Genomic DNA, 22,588 nt, shown 5'->3' with positions numbered 1-22,588 from the left:
TTTGTTGGTGTTTCTCTTCATTTAGGTCTATTTTTTTTTCTCCTAAAAGAAAAAAAAAATACTCCTATCTATCTCGGGGCCGCGGATGGGGGCGGAGGCCAAGGCACTCTGGAGGCCTTGGCCAGCTGGCTGTTCCAGGCCGCTGTGGCAGTGCAGAGGCAGGGACCCCACGTAGGCGGGTAGGCAGCCCCGCTTGTTAGCGACTGGGTGGGAGTGGGGCCTGATTTATGGGCAGCTCCCCCACCCAGCCTGCAGCCCGGCCTCTCTCCCCTTGAATGGCTACCTCCCTGGGGCCTGGCCCAGCGGGGTCCGGCCTGGCCCAGACATGTGAGGGGAGTCAGGTTGGGCTGGCGTGGAGGCAGGGTCACAGATGACTCGACCAGGTGGCCCTGCTGCTTTGGCCTGGTCTTTTTACTCTTTCAGAAGATGAAGAAAGAGGGGATGAAAGGCAAGCAGGTGAGCTGACTGAACACCTCTCGTGTGTACAATTTAGTCAACGTTGGCTTCTCTGGATGTCACCATCCACAGAGGGCTGCTGATAGTCCCGGTCAACAGCTGGGGAAGTTGAGGTTGGGCTGAGACTGCCTGTAGGGCCAGGTGGTTGGTTACAGTGGCTCCAGGGATAGGACAAGCGGGTAACTAGACCAGGATAAATAGGGCAGAGCAGAGGGAAGGGATTTTTTTTAAGAAGGTCAGGCCTCCCCATGCAGCTGAGGGTGTCGTCCAATCTCCAGACCCAGACAGGTCCCAGAGGTCCCAGTTGGTCTGCTCTGTGCCCCTCCCATGCATGCCTCACTCTTTTGTGTATTCCTTCATTCGTCTCACATTCACTGAGGGCACACGACGTGCCAAGCACTGGTCTAGGCACTGGAGGAAAGGGAAAGAAAGAAGTCTCTGTCCTCAGAGAATTTACCTCCCAGCCTTTTGTCTTAGGGGGTGGGGAGGGGGCACAGGGGACCATGGAGCAATAACTGGGGAATCCACACACAACCCTTTTCATTTGCGGAAACAGACAAATCACGTAGAACACTTCACTCATCTGGCTTGGAAATGATAAGGGTTTTTCTGTATGACTAAAGCCAACTATATATATATATATATTTTTTTTTTTTTTTTTTTGTATTTTTTTTCTGGGTTTTTTTTTGACACACCCCAAGTCACATGGTATCTTAGTTCACTGACCAGGGATTGAACCACTGCCACCTGCAGGAGAAGTACCGTGTCTTAACCACTGGACCACTGGTGATGGTTTAGTCGCTAAGTTGTGTCCAACTCTTGTGACCCCATGGACTGTAGTCTGCCAGACTCCTCTGTCCATGGGATTCTCCAGGCAAGAATACTGGAGTGGGTTGCCATTTCTTTCTCCAGGGGATCTTCCCGACCCAGGAATTGAACCCAGGTCTCCTGCACTGCAGACAGATTCTTTACCAACTGAGCTACAAGGGAAGTCCTTAAAGCCAACTATATTTAAAACCTAGTGTGTCTTCCTCAATATGCCATGTAAAACATTGTCCCCCAGTTTTATTGAGAAATAATTAACACACACCATTGTATAAGTTTAAGGCATACAGCACGATGATCTGATTTACATATTGCATTAATCATATTATGAAATGATTAATGCAATAAGACATTTTATTGTGAAAATATACACAGGACAAAACGTTTACCGACAATCATAACTGATTCTGTTGATCCAATATACTCTAACTGTACTGTGATATAATTTGCAACTTATTCCCCAATGTGCATGACCTCATAATTATGTCTTTTTTTACCCACAGAAGTTCTTACAGGATACACTTCTCTTGTATATGACTGAATTCAACTAGTATCTCCATTTTAATATGATTTTGTTTCTAGATTGATACCACTCATCCTCTGAATTTAAAAAATAAATATTCCAGCAAATATCCTATTATCACCAACATATTGCTTACATGTGACAACAATGAAAAAACAAGTGCAAAGTCTTTTGCGCTTCTTTTGATGGGATACTTTGTGAAGATTTGGGGATGAAGTTAAAATATTTTTTAGTTTTTACAAATCATGGAGTCATTCTAAAACTACTTGACAAAGTATCTACTACTTGACAAAGTATGAAAAGAGGGGCAAATGTGCTTTCTCCACCTTCTTAAACAGGACAAACAGTGTCTTTCAACATCACAGCACCATGGAAAGAACCAGCCTGGCTTTGCCAGTCTCCTCACAAGGCCTTGAGTCTAGAGAAGAACTGCCAAGGTGCTAGTGGCAGAGACTCAATTAAATCCCAACTCTTCTGTGTTCTTGCTGTGTGACCTGGGACCTCTCACAGCTGGGACCTCTCTCTGGGTCTCATATCCTCTCCCATAAAATGAGGACAACATGAAACAACACACATAACATACTCAGCGGCTGCCTGATATGTCATATATGCTCAGTAAATATTAGCAAAACGCAACCAAATGGACCGAAGGACTGGCAGGTCTGTCCTCAGGGGCCCTTTCTGCGTTGAGATTGCAACATCATCCTGAACACTGTTTGCCCTTCTGTGATAGAATGATTCACCCCCACTTGGGGAACCCTCAAGGAAAGGCTCAGGGCTGATTTATTTCTGAGTCCACAGCAGCCAGCACAGAGCCAGCAGCAGTGTTTGTTGAATGACTGCTTGCCGCTATACCCGCAGGCTGGCTGTGAGTGTACAGTCCTGCTGCCTGTTTCCCTACCTGCCCTCCTTCTCTGTATGCAGTCAGCTGTCACTTTCCACCACTCGGGCTGGGTGTTCCTCACCCCAGGCATGCTGGATATTTAGACATCCTCTTCCTCTATGCCACCCCCTCTGCCCTCAGCCTTACTGGATGAGGGCTTGCTGGCAGTGGCAAGGCCCTAACACAAAAGGGCCTCCTTGGTTCCCTACTAACCATTCCACACCTGTGGTCAGTCTCAGACCCTCTCTACCATCCTGGAGGTAGTTAATTTTCCCCTTCACCTCCCATGAGTAACACTTGAGAGATAAGGAAACTCAGGCTCAGAGAGATGAGGTGTCTTCCCAAAGTCACAGAACAGGATGTGATGGAATTAGGATTCAAATCTAGGCAGGAGGAGCTGGGAACCTAGGCTTGCAGGCAGAGTCCTCTTCACTCCGTAGGAGCCCCTGGGTGGCCTATTTGTCCTTTCCTTCCAGTTCCTGCCTAGTGGTCTCAGGCCATGAGACCCACCCAGAGGGGAAGGAGGAGTGTAGTCCTGAACCAGGCTCCCTCCCTCCGTCCCCAAGTAAACAAAGCCCAGGGTCTCTCTTCTAAGTGGGGACTTTCCCAAAGTGCCAGGCGTATTTCCTGGAGGTGGACAAGGAACAAACAAACTAGAGACCCAGAAACTGAAATGGAAAAGAGAAAGAATCATCAGGCTGGGTTTGGGGTACAGTGTAGAAAGACAGAAAGAAACCACAGAGAGACAGAAAATGAGAGAGAAAAGGGAGACCTCCTGACAGTGTAACAGACACAGAGATGGCCAGACAGAGGGAGGGAGAGACAGACAGAGACAGAGAGAAGAGGGGAAAGCAGGGTGGGGGGTGTTGAGAAGGAATGAGTGCAGAAATGGGAGAGGGAGAGGGAAAGAGAAAGAGAGGGGAGAGAGAGACTGGCTGAAGCAGAGAGTGAGAAAAGAGAGAGGAGCAGGGGCCCTGAGCTGGAAGGAGAAACTGTGGATGTGAAGACCCCTCGCAGGGCAGTGGAGGGGGTGGGGCTGCTGGCAGCAGCAGAGGCTGTTTCCGCTGCACCCCTTATCAGCCTGCTGCCAGATGTTCAGATCCGATGCCAATGTCAGAGCAGTCCATAGTGCGGGGTCAAGGCCGTGGCCAGCGGGAGCCTCAGCTGCAGTGTGGGGAGGAGGACTGGGGGGACGGCAGTAGACCTGCTTGCTCTTCCCCCTCTGCCTCATGGCTCTTGGGGCTGGACCACCTGGTCAGGGTGGGAGAGACCAGGTGTCTCTGGGGGCTACTTCTCTACTCTGAGAGCAAGGACTTGTGGAGGCAGAGTGGGGCTCCTGGCAACACGTGGAAATGTACATCCTCGCACACCCCCATAAGCAAGGAAGCACATGGACACAGACTCACACACGTGCACGTGAGTGTGCAAAGCCACACGGGGGACAAGTCACAGTCCTGCTCATCGCTGTTCCACCACAGCACCCCTCTGCTGGAGCCCTGCTCTGCATGGAGAGCTTAGAGACCACCCACCCACCCCAACCCGGTCCCCCACCCCCCAACCCCCTCACCTGAGCCAGGACTACAGCCAGAGCTGGAGAAGTGACTCTGTGGCTGGCAGGGTTGCCAGGGCCCACCTTGGTCTATGAATGAGAATCTGCATGCCCTCAGGACTGGGCTGTGGGTCCTGAGACCTTCTAGACTGTGAGGCCTGGTGGAAACTCCCAGGAGGAGATGCAGGAACTGGGCGTCTGGGCAGTGCTGGGGCTCCAACCTTGGGCCCGGGCCTCTCCGCCATGCTCCTGGAGCGTGCAGCCGCAGCTGGGGCCCCCTTCCTGGGGTAGTTTATCTCACACTGCACACGCTTGGCCCTCAAGGGGTGACCCAGCCTTGCTCCCCACATTCCTCTTTAGCCATGCAGCCAGTGGGCCCCACACAGCCCTGAGACAGGGCCTGTACTTGGGGGTGGTCAGGAGCAACCACTCAGAGACACCCCACTGCCCTCTTGGCCCCAGCCCTGTGCAGCTGTGTCTTTATTTCTCTCTGCTTTTGCCTCTGTCACAGTCTATCTGTGTTTGCCTCCATCTTTCTCTGGGAATGTCCCAGCTTCTAAGATCCTTGAGTGGGACCAAATCTGGAGATACTCTGCTCTTCTGGCTCACAGTGGCCAGCCTCTATAGGAATGTGTAGGAGAAATCAGGCTGCGGGCGAGGGGACGAAGATCTTGGGCAAGTGGAGGCCTAGACTTGCAATGGGTGAACTGGGGTGGCCTGAGCAGCAGAAATCCAGACCCCCTCCCACCCACCTTCCAGGAGACAGCCCAGATGATGGACACTGGTCAGGGCCTGGAACTGGTGGGCTCCCCCATGTATTAGTGAAGACTGGGGGGTGAGGGGCAGGAGGAGGAAGCTGGGGCTGGAGGTCTCTCGGCCTGAGAGCCTCCTTCCTGTTTGTAGGGAAGTGACTGCCTCAGAAAGCTGCTCAGGGGGGGAGGGAGGCCATGGCGACTTCCGGGAAGCTGGCCAAGGGCCTGAGGCCACCCTCCCTGTGCCCACATGGGGCCTACTGGCCCTGGCTTAAAATAGTGCAGTTCCTCCACTGCTGCTGCCACTGACGCCCAGCCCAGAACTCAAGAAGGGCTGCTAGCTGCTGCTCATGCTACCAGCAGAGGCCTAGAGCTGAAGGGATTCACCCAACTTTCTAACCCTCCCCAGACTGAAGCTGGTGGCTGTGTCTTGACAATGTGTGTGTGTGTGGTGGGGTGGAGGGATTCAGAAAAAGGAGGCGTTCCTGGGTCAAAACCCTGTATTCAAGTCCTGCTCCAAGACTGACCATCAGCTGTAAGACTTTGGTCTGTCTTGTCTCTTTGAGCCTCAGGTTCCACTGATGTAAAATAGGGTGAGTGCCTGGCTTTTAACCTAATGAAACCACATAGGTAAGCTCCTCAGAACCTTGCCAGTCAAACAGTAGACACAAAAAACGGGAGTTCCTTTTGCCTCTCTTGCTGGCTGTGCCTCAAACTCCTCAGCCTGAGGAAGGGCCTCCTTGAAGCTTTCCTTGGTACCTACACTGCTCCCAGGACTAGGTGTTGAACAGGGAAGGTCTGTGGAAAGGGAGTTTGCAGGGAGGGCAAGGATGGGGCTGTGGTCTCCATGGTGAGACTTGTTGCCAAGGGAACAAGACTCCAAGAGCCCTGGGTCTGACAGTTGGGCACTTTTGCCATAGGATCTCAGAGAAGCTGATTACCACTATGGGCCTAAAAACCTGGTGGGCAGCCAGGCCAAGTGAGAGGAAGCAGCTTCTAGATTTCCTGGGTTTCTGCTATTGGGAGTATGAGGGGCTGCAGCTCCCTCCCCTTCCTTTTAGGGATTGATTTAACAGAGCCTCTCCTTGGAACCAGCTACAGTGAATCCTCCTTAAACCCCCAAGACACAGACACGGTCATCTCCATTTATCTCCCAGGGGCAGTGAGGACCAGAGGGGTATCTATCTGGGCCAAGGCCACACAAGGTAAAGGAAGGAGTGAAATTAGGACTCAGGTGGTGAGACCCCTGGTTGATGTGTATATTGTCACACAAACTGCCTGACGAAATGACCCCTGGGCAGGGCTCCATGGAGTCACTTTCGACTTCATCCTAACACCCTCCCCTGTTCACCATTTCTGGGGGTTTCTGGCTCCAGACTCTGAAAACCCAGAGCTGCCAGCATACCCTGTTTCCTCCTCAGTTAAACAGAGATGATGTTACCTCAGAGGATTTGCATAAAAATGAATAAGGAAGGATTTCTGCAGATCCTAATAGTGGGCATTCAATCAGTGCTGGTTTTTATTCATTCCTGAGGTTACCTACAAGTTGTATAACCTTAAGCAAACTACTTACCTTTTTGGGTCTTGGTTTTCTTATCTGTAAAATGGGATCATCAACTCCATAAGACGGCCCTGAGGAATCAGTAATCAAATGCACATAAAATACTTCTCTATACAGCACTTAGCTTTGCTCTATATATGTTACTTTATTATTCTTTACTTCCAGGTTATTGCTTGGCACTCAAAAAAAAAAAAAAAGTTCAGCATTAGTTAAGTAGCAATTTATAAATTTAGAGCAGTGTCCTCAATTTATTCCATGGAACACTGTCCCAACAGAATTTTACCAGGAGCAAAGAATGCTCCATGGTCGAATACTTTTGGTAGACCCTGGGAAACAAAATTAAAGCTTTCTTCAGGTAGGACTTCTCAGAGCCTTTAATAAGCCATTAAAGGTTGGGAACCAATAAGAGGAAGGTAGAAAAAGTGCAGTATTTCCCGGACTTTTGGCAGAACTCCTATTTTTTTTTTTTTTGGCCTCTCCATGGAGCCATATATGGGTTATCCATGTTCTGAGAAACCACAACATATATTTGGGACAACAATGCTTTTCAGATCAATTTGGGTCTGTTCATTCATCTCTTATAGAAATTAATCCTTTATGAATTTAATAGTTTTGTTAAGAGCAAAAAGTTCAACCAAAGGCCATTCCTGAGCTTTGTTACAAACTCCAGACATTCACATTCAGCAGTATTTGAGCTGCTACGGCCGAGCAGGGAGGAAGCTTGTTGTAACTTTGGTATCAGATAGACCTGGATTCAAAAGCCAATTTTGTCACTTATTCACGTGTCATTTGGTGTAAATGGCTGAACTTCCTCAAGCCTCAATTTGCTTATGAGTGAAATGGTGTTGAGATCTAAACCTTGCAAAATTCTTGAAGATTACAGGAGACAGTGTATGTAAAACACCAACCCTAGTGCCTGGCACTCACTAGGCTTTCAGCAAATACGTTCTCTTTCTTGCACCTCTGAATTATCTGTTCCCTCCTGTGGGGCAAGGAAGAATCTACTAATTAGTTCTGCTGCTTCCTTTATTCTAAAACCATCTCTTTCAAACCTCAAGAGCTCTCTGGTTGCTTGTGCTAGAGGAGGCTGAGGTGTGGGAAGGCAGCTGGACTTCCCCTCATTTCACACATGGGATTTAGTAGACTTTGACCAGACTCCTCAGCCTTTTACTTTTATTTCTGTATGTGTTTTTGGCTGTGCTGGATCTTTTTTGCTGCGCGGTCTCTCTCCAGTTGTGGCAAGCAGGGGCTACTCTACATTTGTGGCGCGTGGTTTCTCTTGTTGAGGAGCATGGGCTCTAGGCTGCTCGGGTTGCAGCAGTCGTGGTGCACAGGCTTAGTTGCTCTGTGGCATGCAGGATCTTCGCAAATCCTGGGTCAAATTTGTGTCTCTTGTGTTGGCAAGCGGATTCTTTTATCAACTGAGGCACCAGGCCAAGCCCAGACTCCTTAGCCTTCATCTTTCCAAACTGAAGACCTTTCATCTCTCCCATCTGTCTTCATAAAACCCTCAAACCAAACACTGCCACTCCTCTGACTGTATGGACTGCAGGATTACAGGACAGTTGGGCAGATCTTAGGTTCAAGTCAGGACCCTGACATTTAGTGTGTGACTTTGGGCACATACCTTGACCTCTCAGAGCTTCTGTTTTCTCAGCTCTAGGAAATTTATTTTCTGGAAAAACAAGTATGAACTGGTTGGACTAGAGTGACAGACAGGCAGGTCACTCAACAGCACATGTGGTCACTGAGGTTTAATTCTTTCCTGAGATGCAGCAGGTGGCTTTCCTTCCTCTAACTCTTCAATGTGGCATTCAAGGTTCCCAAGGGCTTCTCCAGCTTCAACTCTCACTAAAACTCCCACCTGCCCCCATTCCTGCCATGGCAGCCCCTTGTTATGTCTGGGTATTTTTACGCTTCTGACTCACAGCTGGACCTTCAAACATGTTGTTGACCACTCTACCTGGTCTGTCCCCCTCTTCCTGTCTGGTGACTTTCTTCAAGGCCTGCCTTTAATACTCATCTGTGAAGCTCATCCTAAGTCCAGAGACTTTTCAGAGCCTCTATTTTCTCAACTCTAGAAAACTTCACCTATTTTCTGGAAAGACAGGGATTAACTGGTTAGACCACAGTGACATACCGGCCCATACACATCAGCATGTATCAATACATCCTGAGTTTCAATCGTGATCCCACTGTGTGTGTGTTTGCCCCTCCCATTAGACTCAGTTCCTCTAGTTGTGCCACTTTCTGGCAGGTTAGTGTCCCTTCATCAGTATTTAACTTTCATTTCTTCATTTACAAAGTAAAGGTAGTAATTCTTGAAGTTCAAGGAGGTTCAGGTTTGTGAAAAGTCCCAACACATTGCTGAGCACAGGTCTGAAGGCAGAGCCCACTCCTTAGAACAACCCATCGTCCCGCCTCAGAATCCCAGACATGCTTCACAGACAAGATGCCGTGTGCAGAAGGATTCACATTTATTGGTTCAAATACAGTACCTAACATTTGCTAAACATGCATTTCACACTAATTGGTCACATTTCCACAGGTAGTCAATTCACAGAAAAGGGCCCATTCCTTGCCAGATGGCAGGGTGGGAGGTAGCAGAGGGCCTGGGTAGCAGAGCCCGCCAACTATCACTTGATCATGCAGGACTGATGGAGCCAGGTTGGCGGGCAGCCCTTGGCCGGCCCTTTGGGGACAAGGGCTCAGAGACATCCTGTTTACTCGACTCCTGTACAGGACTGTGGGTAGAGGTGGGCCTCGGGTAGGTAGCCCAGGGGGAGGCTCATGGATGCACGTGCCATTGGAACTCCTGAAGGTGGTGTCATGGGAGGTGGTGCTCCCTGTGCCTTGCATCATAGGAAGGAAAAGGAGGCCTCTTCAAGGGGATGGCTAGTCCCTGGCTGGGCAGGTGGGAAGGACTCCCCAGACATGGCCCAGACATTACAATGTAGCCACAAGCCCCTATCGCAGGCCTGGGATGGCAACACAGACAAAAACACCCAACACTCCAGGGTAGGCAGGGTTTCTTTCTCCACAGAAACATGTAAACAGAGCAGGAGCTACAGTATTCTTTTCCCACAAGATTCCTCAGAGAGGAATACACCAGGATGTCACTCAAGAGGTAGTTTTTTTTTTTTTTTTTTCATGGAAATTTGAGTCAACAACATTATCATCTAAGACATTTCAGAGAAAGAAAACAATGGTCACCAAAGGGCAAAAATGATCCTTTGGCTGGCAGGGCTGGCTCCAGGATTTGGAAGACTAGCCTCCACCAGTTAAGACAAATTTTTTCTTGGGCTTAAAGCAAGCTCTTGCCTGATTCATGGCTTCCCTTTGAGCCTGCAACTGATTCCTGAGCAGGCTGTAGCCCATTGAGGGCTGCAGGCCGAGAAGGGAGGCCAGATGGGTACTGCATTAGGCAGAGGAACCTGGCATCATGTGAGCCAGTAGAGGCAGGGTCACTGTGGTTCATATTACAGGACAGACTGAAGTCTTCCCAAGTCTCAAGGGAGCCCAGCTCTGGTCAAAGAGGAAGCCCCACCGTGGTCTGTGGGGCCCCTGCCTCTGAGGAAACAGTCCAGGTCTGGCTCCTAAGCCCAGAAAAGAAGCTGTTGCTTGTGGTAGCCAGGAGATGGGTTTCTGGGGACCCTGTAATTAAATACACATCCCTGAGCTGTGGCCCTAGAAACCCTTGCCTCAAGGCTAACCAGTTTCCAGCACCTGGTGGAATGATTGCCGTTTCTTATCCTGAGACACAGATAAAACATCATTTCACAGACACTGGACATAGATGCATCAAGCTGAGGGAAAAGGGAGGAATGATCAGATGCAAAAGCAGAGGGGAGTGCAGGGGGACTCTCATGGATCAAGTTAGGAAAGTAAGAGTGGTGGGTTTTAGTGGGGGGTTTTTTTTGCCTTTAAAAAATTTTTTTTTAACTTTAAAAAATCAATAAAGAAAAATTTAAAGTTTAATAAAAGGGTTGGTCTAAAAAATTGGATTTCTCAAAACAATTGCAGAATTTTAAAAAGCAACAAGAAAAGAAGACACAGACCAGGGGCCCAGAGCTAAAGACTTGGAACCACTGCTCAACTTCCTGCCCTGCTGGGAGGCCAGTCTTTTTACTTTGGCCAACCTTGGACATGGCCTAGATGTTGCCAATACTGGGTTTGTCTGTCTCTATCTGTCCCATTCCCCAGTAAACTGAGAACAAACAAAGGTAAGAAATGGGCAGCAGAGCAAGGCAGCTAGCTCAGAAAGCCCAGGGTTTTAAGGACTTGGTGACATACTGGCCATGGCAAGACTCCGTGCCCTGACAACAGGCGGCAGGTGTGAGGCAGGGTGCTGTGAAGTGGGTGGCTGTAGTGATGCCATGGAGACCCCTCAGGTGCCTCTACCCCTCCTCCTCTGGATCTGCTTTCCATCCCTGGAGGTTTGCCCACCTCACTATGCAACAGGCCTGGGGGATTGGGTATCCTCTGAGACAGGTGGAGTGCTTTGAGACAGGTTCTGGGGAGTCTCTCCAGACTGAGGGTAAAACCACCAAGCCTGTGAAAGACTCCAAAAGCCAACAAAGGAGCCAGAGAGCGTGAGTTGTGGGTGAAGTTCCAAGATTCCATAGTTTCGTCTTGGGTCAAGAAAACATGCAAAGGGAAAGGAAGAGAAAAGCTTGTATGTTTCAATGCAGTGCAATGATTGGGATTCTCCTTTAACACACAGCTTTCAGGGTCATATTTTTATGGTGGAAAGGTTCTCACTCAAAGTGAGTGCTGTTGGTGGCAGGGGATCAGAGAGAGGACAGAAGAGAGGGGAATTACAGACAAGATGCACAACTTTTTTCTTTTCCACTAGCAAAAAGGCTACCTGTTAACCAAACATCATGGAAAGAAAGGCAAAAAACAACACATCAAACCTCCCCCTCCAACCTTTCTCTGTGTCCTTCAAACTGAATTCACAAATACATCTAGTGGCTGACCTAATGTCTCCACACTGCTAGCTACACTCCTACCTTCCTCTCATAATACCTGAGTTTGCGACGCAACACAGTCACTTTACCCTGTTTAAAAAAAGCCCACGTCATAAAAGGACTGGGTGCAGAAGACATTAAAGGCGGTCCACAGGTCAGGCTCCGGCTCGGAACACATGGCCACTTGGCTCAGAGATTCTGCAGGGCTCTCGGCAATGAATGGGCTCTTTGTTCTGTGGAATCTGCTGCAAACATTTGTAAAAATGGATTTGTACAATGGCAACTTGCAGAACCTTTCCCCACTCCACAAATTAACAACTTGCTCTGTTTAATGCTGCAGTATTAAAGAGACATGTTCCTGCCTCATCAGAGAGCAATTCCTTTCAGTACCCGACCCAACCAGTAAAACACTTAATTTAAGAGAAAAACAATTTGAAAAAAATAATGATGATTTGACCAATGGAGGTCTAGCAAAGAAAGATAAGCACACAGGAGCTGTCTTGGAGAAGGGGTCTCTGACATGTGTATCCTCCCCTACTTTGAGGAAAGTGCCTCGGAGTCTGACCTGTAGCCAAAGACTGTGATCTAGTTTGGTTAAATAAAAGATCAGAGAAACAAAAATACTGTGAAATAAACAGATACATACAAATCTTCCCATTGACATGTGAAAAACATTCTGGTTGGAGCTTTTCCTGAGGAACATGTCTCTCCTTTCCTTTTTTTTTTTTCCTTTTCTCAGAGCAACTGGAGAAACAACATTCAGAAGAAATGCTCTGAGTTTTAGATCCATCAAAGGACAAAGTCTTCACTTTCTGTACCCGTAACAATTCACCGGAAAGAAAAAATTACAATCTGACACAGACTACCTGATATGCACACAGTGTGGTGGCCCTCTGAGTAAGTGTACTAGGTTGGGCTGGGAAGAGAGCAAACGGCCTTTGACTAAACAGGCAAAAAAAAGAGGTCCTGTAGGCCCCTCAAGCCTACCCAGGGATGTAACCAGCTAAATGGCCTGTCTGCTGCACTGGCTGTGGGAGGGACCTGGGTTTAGGCAGGGACAACTGCTGCAGTAAGGCAGAGAAGGAAAAAGCGCCTGAAAGAATTCCACGACAGACCTGGTGCGGCTGCTGGCCAAAGCCAAGAGGGTAGGGGACGTTTCCCGGGACTAGGTGGGGCAGGTAGTGAAAGAATAAGGGGTCAAGGCCACACCTGCAGAGGGGGCAGCCAGGCCTTTAGGAACATGAGGTAGTTTAAAGCCCCCCCTTCCCTTCCAGGAGCTTTGGACTCTAGGCTTCCAGACCTTGGTCAGCCAGGCCACGGATACTCTAAGGGGCAGCTGAGCCACGCTGGATCTTGGGCTTATTATTCTGAGGAAACCTTATCTTATTTTGGGAGACATTAGGAGAGCCTGGAGTAGAATGTAGGGGTAAAAATTCTGGTCAGGAGATGGGTGAATGGTCCTTCCAGCTGTTTGAGAAAGAGATTGCAGTTTCTGATTCAGATCTGGAGGTGGGATGGGACGGGGTGGGGAGATAAACGGGACCTCCAAAGGAAGAGTGTTCATTCTGTTAGCAGTCTGGCTTTTGTCCCACTAACCTCTGAAGGTGAAAACAGAATAAATCAGTAGTGGGCATCAGGATTTAGAATGACATTTTGTTCAGCTGTTTTTTCAAAGGGTCAATAGGAAGTCACGTTTATAAGGGAGAGGCGATGAGTGTGAGGAGAGTAAGCAAACTAGGTAGCTGTGAGTCCCAAGATAGCTTGTAGGCTAGTCCCAAGGATCGCTTATCACCAGGGCTTTGCCTTGGTGAAAAGGTGACAGCGGCAGAAATTAGTACTGGTGGTATGGATGGCGGGGAGCGGAGGCCCCAGAGTGTGATGTGAGCATAGAAACCCTTCTCCCTGAGGACTTGCTTGGAGGGTGGACACCTAACTTAGATTTGGTCACTGTGCCCAACTCTCAACTTCCATGCTTTCCAAAGAAAAGAGATGGTTAACTCCTCATCTCGTGATCTGTTCCCAATGTCTCACTCACTCTGCTTAGTAAACCTCCTAACACCACTTCCCCTTTTATGGTGTGCTCTTTTACCTGGTAATTCTGTAGCTAGAAAAAGGCAATTTGCTCTCTGACAGACAAATATATGAGTCTGCTGAGAACGTGTGGAAAAAGTAGGGTTGTTGACACCCTTCCCTTTCCACTGAGGTAGTCATCTTTGTCAACATTATGGAAATAGTCATCTCAGCCCCATCCCACCCTCTCCCTCAAAATACAAAAGAACTATCTCTAAACAATGACAACACTGTAACATTAAACATCTTCACATTCTGTAAACTGCAAGGAAATGCATTGGCTGCATTCACACAAAAGCATGTGCATCATGTTGAAGGCCATACATTCAACTCTGTCGTGAAATAAATATATAGAAAAATGAGGTTAAAAAACAAGACAAACAAACAAAAACTCTTCTTGCTGTGGAGGCAACTGGCAACGCTGCTCCACAGCCTCCATCTTGGTCTCTCTGGCTCTTTCTTCCGGAGCCTGTCCTGCCCACCCCAGGCGTTAGGGTTAGCCTGAGGAGGGGTGCTGAGGACAGGTCACTCCTTGCCCACACTTGTCTTGCAGGAATGCAGCACCACCTTAAAGAGGAGGGGCAGCTGCTCCAGGGGAACATTCACCATCTTTCCTGGGAAAGGTGGAAAAAGAAGAGTCAGCTTTGGCAGCCAGTGAAATGGTGTGTTTGCCTCCTCTTGGGCTGGGGAAAGAAGAACACTGCCTTTTTGAGTGACTGGGGTGTGGAAAGTGCCAGGACTATTACAAAGGTAAAACAGACTGGGCTAACATTCTAATATGCAGCCCCATTTCGGTGCCCTAGGGAGTCTAGTAATGGTGCAAGCTATAATTCTGGCTACTATCCAAAGAATACTGAACTCTGTGGTAAGTGTTTAAATACATTATCTCATTTAATTCTCACAATATTTCTGTATGATAGATATTATAACTTTTTATACCCATTTTACAAATGAGGATTCTGAAACTGAGAAGTATTCTTAGATGTCCTCTTAGAGAAACTTATATCCTGTTTTATTTCCTAGCAGAATCTTTAACTAGCATTCTATGAAACATTGCTCTTCAGAATGGTATAATGGGAATAAAATGTACTGAGGAAAGAGGTGGAGTTTACAGGGGAAGATAAATTGAGAAATTCAGGGTTAAAATAGGTTTGCTTGTTTTAAGCTGGAGGACTTCTAAGAGCATGCAGTGTGCTAATATACTTTGTAAATATCTGAGGCTACAGTTCTCCCTGACACAGCACTAGAGTTACCGGGGAGTTTTTTTTTTTTTAAATACTGATGACCAGGCTCCACTCCATTATCAATTAAGTCAGAATCTCTAGAGGTGCAACCCAAGCATGGGTATTTATTAAAAGCTTCCCATGTAAGTCAAAGGGTTGACAACTCTGTCAGTTCTGTGGGGGAGAGTGGGGTATAATTACTAACTTCTCTCTATTTCATAAAGCACCTGATTCATATCTCGTTTGGAAGAACATAGTTTTGAAAATGCTGAGACATAAACTACCAAAACACTCCTAAAATTCTACCAGTTTATTTAGGTCCAGGTCATATCTCCTAGACTATTCCGTGGCCCAAAAGTTAAAAATTGATTTTAATAGATTGAACATTTTTTCCCTTCAAAAATACATTCCTTAATTTTACAGAAACAATCTTAGCCCAGACATCACAATTCTGAGTTGCCCCTCAGTATGTGCAAGATAACAGTAAACAAGATTCTTTACCAAACGAAGTAAAACAACAACAGTAAAAGCCAGGATTTTATGTTGAAATGGACTTAATTAAATGTTAAGAAGCTCAGAAGGGGGTCAAGACCACAAAACAACGACAACAAAAGTTGCTTTGTGAACACAGGATCTTTGACAATTATTTTAAAGACACCACTTTAAGTGAAAGATCCTCAAAAACCTATAGGCAATTCTACTCAATAAAATTAATTTTAAAAATTGAGATATAGTTAGTTCACATGCTGTAAAACCCACCCTTTTAAGGTATATAATTCAGGAAATGAAGTTAATATGAAAAACTTTGAGCCTGTTTCCCCATCCATAGAGTGGTCAACCACAAGTCTTGCAGAAATTGTTCTGAAGTTGAGTAACAGGCCACCAAGTACCCTGCACTTTACAGGAGCCTAGGAAATGTTAGATTCTCTTCCCTACAAAGAAAAAATAAACTTCTCATTATAATGTAAATTTTTCTGAGGGCAGGGCTAGTACTTCTTTTATTCAGCTGGTGATGGGCCTGGCATCAGCATCCTGAAAACACTTTCCTCATTCCCTTCACAAGTTAAGAAAACCAAGGAAGGACTGGGAAGCCCAGGACCCGTTACCTGCAATATAGCGAATCTCAGGTAAGCACATCATGAGGTCAGGAAAACGGTTCGGCTGATGTGTATATTTATATTCAGTGAAATCCTGGCAAATGTACCAATATCGTTTGTTCAACTGTTCCAGCTGTGAGGCACTGGTCAGACCCCTGATATCTGTGAAAAAAGACCACAGGAAATGGGAGGGACTTCCGCCAGCTCCTTGAATATGTGTATCTTTCACTGAAAAGTTATTAAACACTGTCTCAACAGGGGATTTTTTTTTTTTTTTCTGACATGGAGGAATAAAAGCTCTGGGTAAGAGAAGAGAAATTAGATAAACGAAAAAATTGTCAAGGACTATCACTAGACTGAGCTCCTTGAGGGCTAGGCTGTCATCTTCCTCAACTTCATACTCAGCTCCCAGCACAGGGTTTGGCACAAAACTAGTGGATGCTGAACAAGAGACTGAATAATTTCCCAATTTATCCTTCACAATAGCTTTAAATTTGCTCTTTGCTGGACCCATTCAGAAATCATGCTGACACCCATACTCTCATGCTTGTACACACACTCACACATGGTCTCCTGTGTGCTTCTACTCAGACTATTCTATTCTAGTTGCCACTGGCATTCTTGGGTCCCTCCAGTTTTTGTTTTTTTTCTTCATATAAGCATATCTTGTTTTATTGTGCTTTGCTTTACTGCACTTCACAGATACTGCATTTTTGACAAATTGAAGGTTTGTGGCAACTCCGTACCAAGCAAGTCTATTGGTGCCATTTTTCCCAACAGCATTTGCTCATTTCATGTTTCTTTGTCACATCAGGTATCTCGCAATACTTCAAACATTTTCATTATTATAAGATTTGTTATGTGAATCTATGGTCAGTGATTTCTGATGTTGCTAAGTCGCTTCAGTCGTGTCCGACTCTGTGCAACCCCAGAGACGGCAGCCCACCAGGCTCCCCCGTCCCTGGGATTCTCCAGGCAAGAACACTGGAGTGGGTTGCCATTTCCTTCTCCAATGCATGAAAGTGAAAAGTGAAAGTCAAGTCTCTCAGTTGTGTCCGACTCTTAGTGACCCCATGGACTGCGGCCCACCAGGCTCCTCGGTCCATGGGATTTTCCAGGTAAGAGTGCTGGAGTGGGGTGCCATTCCACTGTAATTGTTTTGGGGTGCCAGAAACTATGATCATACAAGATGGTGAACCTAATCAGTAAATGCTGTGTGTTCTGACTGTTCCTTTGGCTGTTTCCCTGTGTCTCTCCCTCTCCTTGGTCCTCCCAATTCCCTGAGAAACAACAATAGTGAAATTAGGCCAATTAATAACTGTACAATTGCCTATAAGTGTTCAAGTGAAAGGAAAACTCACATATCTCTCACTTTAAATCATAAGCTAGAAATGATTAAGCTCAGTTTAAGAAGGCATGTCAACAGTCAAGACAGGCTGAAAGCTAGGCCTCTTGTGAGTTAGCAATTGTAAATGCAAAGGAAAATTTCTTGAAGGAAATTAAAAAGCACTACTCCAGTGAACACAAAAGTAACCAGAAAGTAAGACAGCCTTATTGCTGATAAGGAGAAAGTTTGAGTGGTCTGGATAGAAGATCAAACCATCCACAATATACTTAGGCCTAAGCCTCGTCCAGAGAAAGGACAACTCCTTTCAATCCTATAAAGCCTAAGAGAGGTGAGGAAGCTGCAGAAGAAAAGTTTGAAGGTAGTAGAGGTTGGTTCATGAGATTTAAGGAAAGACGTGGTCTTCATAAAAGGGTGAGGTAAAGAAGCAAGTGCTGACATAGAAGCTGCAGCATGTTATTCAGATGATCTAGCTAATAAGATAATTAAAGAAGATGGCTACACTAAACAAAGATTTTCAATACAGACAAAACAGCCTTATGTTGGAAGAAGATGCTATCTAGGACTTTTCATAGCTAGAGAGTAGAAGTCAATGACTGGCTTCAAAGGACAAGCTGACTGTCTTGTTAGGGGCTAATGCAGCTGATGACTTTAAGTTGAGGACAATGCTCATTTACCATTTCAAAAACTCTAATGCCCTTAAGAATTACACTAAATCTACTTTGCTTGTGTTCCATAAATGGAACATCAAAGCCTGGATGACAGGATATCTGTTCACAATGTGGTTTACTGAATACTTCAAGTCCACTGTGGAGAACTACTCCTCAGAAAAAAAGATTCCTTTCAAAATATTACTGCTCACTGACAAAGCACCTGGTCACCCAAGAGCTCTGATGGAGATGTGCAGTGAGATTAATGTTGTTTTCACGCCTGTAACACATCCATTCTTCAGCCCATGGATCAAGGAGTCTTTTCAACATTCACGTCTTACTATTTAAGAAATACATTTCCTAAGGCTATAGCTGCCCACAGATAGTGATTCCTCTGACGGATATGGACAAAATAAATCAAAAACCTTCTGGAAAGGATTCACCATTTCAGAGGCCATTCCTGAGTCACTGAAAGAGGTCAACATATCAACATTTACAGGATTTTGAAACAAGTTGATTCCAACCTTCATGGATAACTTTGAGGAGCTCAAAACTTCAGTGGAGAAAGTAACTGCAGATGTGGTAGACATAGCAAGAGAACTAGAATGAGAAGTGAAGCCTGAAAATGGGACTGAACTGATGCAATCTCATGAAAAAAATTTTAACAGATGAGTTGCTTCTTATGGATGAATGAAGAAACTGGTTCCTTGAGATGGAATCTACTCCTGGTGAAGAAGCTGTAAAGACCGTTGAAACAGTAACAAAGGATTTATTTAGAATATTACATAAACTTAGTTGATAAAGCAGCAGCAGGGTTTGAGAGTACTGACTCCAATTTTGGAAGAGGTTCTACTGGGGGTAAAATGTTCAAACAGCATTGCATGCTATACAGAATACACTGATGAAAGAAAAAGAGAATTCATGTGGAAAACTTCAGTGCTATCTTATTTTAAGAAATCACCACAGCTACCCCAATCTTTAATAACCACCACCCTGATCAATCAGAAGCCATCAACACTGAGGCAAGACCATCCACCAGCAAAAAGATTATGACTCACTGAAGGCTCAGATGGTGGCTAGCGTTTTTCAGCAATAAAGCAATTTTTTTTTTTTTGAGGTATATACTCTGTTTTTTAAGACAAAATGCTACTGCACACTTAACAGACCACAGCATAGTATAAATATAAATTTTATAGGCACTGGAGTCAAGAAATACATGTGACTCACTCTATTGCAACACTCACTTCACTATGGTCGTGTGGAACCAAACATGCAATACCTCCAAGGCGTGCCTGTAGATGTCTTTCTCATGTATGTGTATATATTATATAGTGTGTTCATATACATATAAATACACACAATCCCCTTTCTTCATACACAGAATATATTAATAAATATTCTCTATATAAATCTTACCCTGCCTTTGAGGCCCTACTATCAGATTTCTCTTTCTCCAAGTAGTTGTTACTGATCTCTTCCCATTTAAGCAGTAGAGGGTGTTTTTTGGTAAGATTTTTTAAAAATGTGGACCATTTTTAAAGTCTTTATTGAATTTGTTACAATACTGCTTCTGTTTCACGTTTTGATTTTTTGGCCAGAAGGCACGCGGGATCTTAGTTTCCTCACCAGGGATCGAACCTGCACCCCCTGCATTGGAAGGTGAAGTCTTAACCACTGGACCACCAGGGAAGGCCCTCTCCCCTCATCTGAGGCTCAAGCAATGTATCAAGTGCCATCAGAATGTGTACTTCTTGAGGCCAGGAGCCTGGGATCTAATTTATCGCAATGTCTTTAATGCTTGACACAGGGCCTGGCCTAAGGGAGGCACACAGAACACCAGACAAATGCATAAAAGGTGCGGAAGCAAGAGGAGGAGGTTCAGTTAGTACCAAGGGAGGAGTTGGCAAAGAGGAGGGGATCAAGAGTCTCTGGACTAGGAAACTGAATACAGGAATAGACCACTTTCAATGTCACAGGCAGCAAAATAGCCCAGTTCCACTCTGAGCAGCTTACTCACATGCTATTCTGGAAAAAAGGGAACACAAATTCTCTTGCATATTCTGGTTACCAGCAGCTACACGACGCCACTTCGCAGGTAATACTCTGTGTAAATCACAATCACCACTCTTCTAACTAAAGCCATGCTTGATATGGGCGTGAGTTTTTGTGCACCTCCACTCTGCCCTGAAGGGGCCCGTCAGAACCACTGCCAGCTTGTCACAGATTCCTTATCTCCAATAGTTTCATCAGTCACTCTGCTCTTCTTCAGTCACTGGTAAATTTGTGCATATTTTAAATGACGCATGTACTGTCCTTGGTGTCTGTGTTTAAATGCACTAAAACTGACTAAACAAAGCAAATCCTCTTCCTTCCTCTATGAGTTATAGAGGCTGTGGCATTTAGGTTTGAAGAAAAAAATCCAAACCATGCCCTGCACTACAGTGGGGCAGGGTGATGAGGAGGGCAGCGCAGGACTTCCAAGATCAGTACCTGTATGATGCCACAGGCCTGAGGGTAAAGGGGGTAGGGGGGAATCATGAGGGCAAATATCTGCTGGCCAAAGAAAACTAAGTCCTTTCTTCCTATCCTCAGTTACTCACCTTGATTTAGGAAGTTAATTGCTTTCATGCAAGCATACTCCTCATTGCTCACTTTTAGCTGATGGAACTTGTGATACAGGTAGATGAGCCGCTCAATCACCTCCATCCCTTCATCACTAAATCTGGAAAATAGACACAGGTGTTAATAGTGGGCTCTGACTACCAGTGGAGGTAATGGAAGGGAGACAGAAGTCTCCTACAGCTCCTTAAGGCAGATAAGACAGGAAAGAGGTTAAGCTTGGGGGAAATGGGAATCCAGAAGCACTTGTGAAGGACAGGTGAATTCATGGTTTCTCTAGAGGCCAAGGCAGCTCATACAAGCTGCTATTCTCAAGGTCAATTAGGGTCAGTCAAATTCAAGTTCAAATCCTCCTCCATCACATACAAGCTCTAAGACTTTGGGAAAGTCCTTGGACCCCTCTAAGTTTTGAGGATCTCTTCTGTAAATAACGCTTGCCTGCCTGGGGTGCAAGGCTCAATGTAAATGTAGAGAAATACATCATTAAGATACTGCTGCTGTGATGCAGCCTTCAGTAACAATGGCAGCTACCATGAGTTGTGACTCTATGTGTGCAACTGCCACAATGAAGAAAAAAGCTGCTGACTGTATCTAAGTTCACTGTTTCCAGCAGGGCTACTGGCAGGCCTGACTTCAGCTAGGGAGGGAGGGAAACATAAATTGAGCCTCCATGTCATGCCAGTCTCTGTGCTGGGTACTTTATATGTATGATCTCATTTAATTTAATGTTCTCAGTCCTATGGGCTAAGTGAGATTACAATTACCACTGTACAGATGAGACACTGAAGTTTCAAGGAACAGAGGAGACTGGTCCATAAGCACATGGCTAGCTTGAAACAGACTGAGAACCCTGAATCTGGGCCAACTCCCTAAGATCTTGTTTTTCTCAAAATCCGAAGTGCCCTCCATTAGCAGAGAAAACTCAATGCTGACCATGCTGCTTTCTTTGGATGAGAAGTTAGTTCCTTGAGGCAAAGACCAAGTTTTAGGCAAAGGAGCCCTGGGCTGGGGGACTAATATTCCAGGTCATAGTGGGGAATATCTTATACCAAAAATGGAGATACTCCCAAACCAAGAAGGCAAAGACTTAGTGGGGAAATAGGAGTCTATAAAAGCTGGGTTCAGGCCCAGTGTCTAGTCTTCTTGTTCCAGACAGCTGAGTCACAGAGAAGGTGCTTAGCTGCAGAGCTGCTTCCTGGCGACATGTTCAGATCTGGGTACTGTAGCCCCTTGCCAGGCAAGAAGGCCGTGTCTGGGTAGGGTCCAGAACTCCTGGGGATATTCTACTGCTGTCTGGGTCCTACTGCTTTCTGTGCTGACTCTGAAGGCTTTGCAAGGGCTTGGCTTCCTGGGCAAGCAGGACATTTTCTCTTCCCTGGGGCAAGTCTGGCTCTAGTTGGGGCCAGAGGCACCTGCACTTCTCAAGCAGCAGGGGGAGCTGCAGCAGCAGCGACTCGCAATCCAGAGCCCCGCCCCTCTGCCTCAAGGCTTGGCTCCCAGTCAGTTCACTGATTTGAACCAGCATGGCTGACTGTTTCTCTCTGGCTCTTGGCCCAATGGCTTTTACAACTTTACTAATACTTTCCCAGATTGGTTGATAGATTTATACTTAATAACCACTATAATAACCATATCTACTCTTCTACCATTTGTTGAGTGTTTGCTACTTGCCAGATACTTAGTTAAGTATTTTACATACATTATTTCACTGGATATTCCCAATAAATTCACAAAATGGATATTATAATCCTCTTTGTTCACACGTGGAAACAATGGCTCAGACAGATTGTTTACCATACCTTTATTGTGGTCTTATATTTTACCTTCTTGAAAATCTGATAATCTGTGAGATAAGTAATACCACCTTCATGTTAGGGATGAGGATGCAGAAGAGCTGTCTTCCCCAACGTTGCAAGTGAATAACATAAGTAAGTGGTGGTGGGGCCAAGGCTGAACGTTTTCTCATCCCAAGCCTGTTGCTTTCTCAGCATTATGTTGTCCATCTCCTGACCGTCTTGTTCTTAACTGGCAACTGGGAAAGGCCACTGCAGGAGGTCTGTGTTCC

The 22,588-nt window shown here is 46.0% G+C and overlaps 1 protein-coding gene across 3 annotated transcripts in view; it reads right to left on the bottom strand.

Moving 5' to 3' along the window:
- Positions 1-9,011: 9,011 nt before the first annotated feature.
- NR6A1 (nuclear receptor subfamily 6 group A member 1) overlaps positions 9,012-22,588 on the bottom strand; it is a 226,543-nt gene continuing 212,966 nt past the window's right edge. For all 3 annotated transcript variants that reach the window (XM_070379006.1, XM_070379007.1, XM_070379008.1), the window contains 3 exons: positions 20,505-20,626; positions 15,919-16,071; positions 9,012-14,203 (listed from right to left, as the gene is read on the bottom strand). In XM_070379006.1, coding sequence (XP_070235107.1) covers positions 14,115-14,203; positions 15,919-16,071; positions 20,505-20,626 — 364 coding nt within the window. In that variant the 3' untranslated portion in view covers positions 9,012-14,114. The remainder of the gene's footprint in view (positions 14,204-15,918; positions 16,072-20,504; positions 20,627-22,588) is intronic.

Source organism: Bos mutus, chromosome 11 (assembly GCF_027580195.1).
Source record: "Bos mutus isolate GX-2022 chromosome 11, NWIPB_WYAK_1.1, whole genome shotgun sequence".
In the NCBI taxonomy this organism is placed as follows: domain Eukaryota; kingdom Metazoa; phylum Chordata; class Mammalia; order Artiodactyla; family Bovidae; genus Bos; species Bos mutus.
Note: the sequence above shows the minus strand (reverse complement) of the source record. Positions and strands in the feature narration are given on the sequence as shown.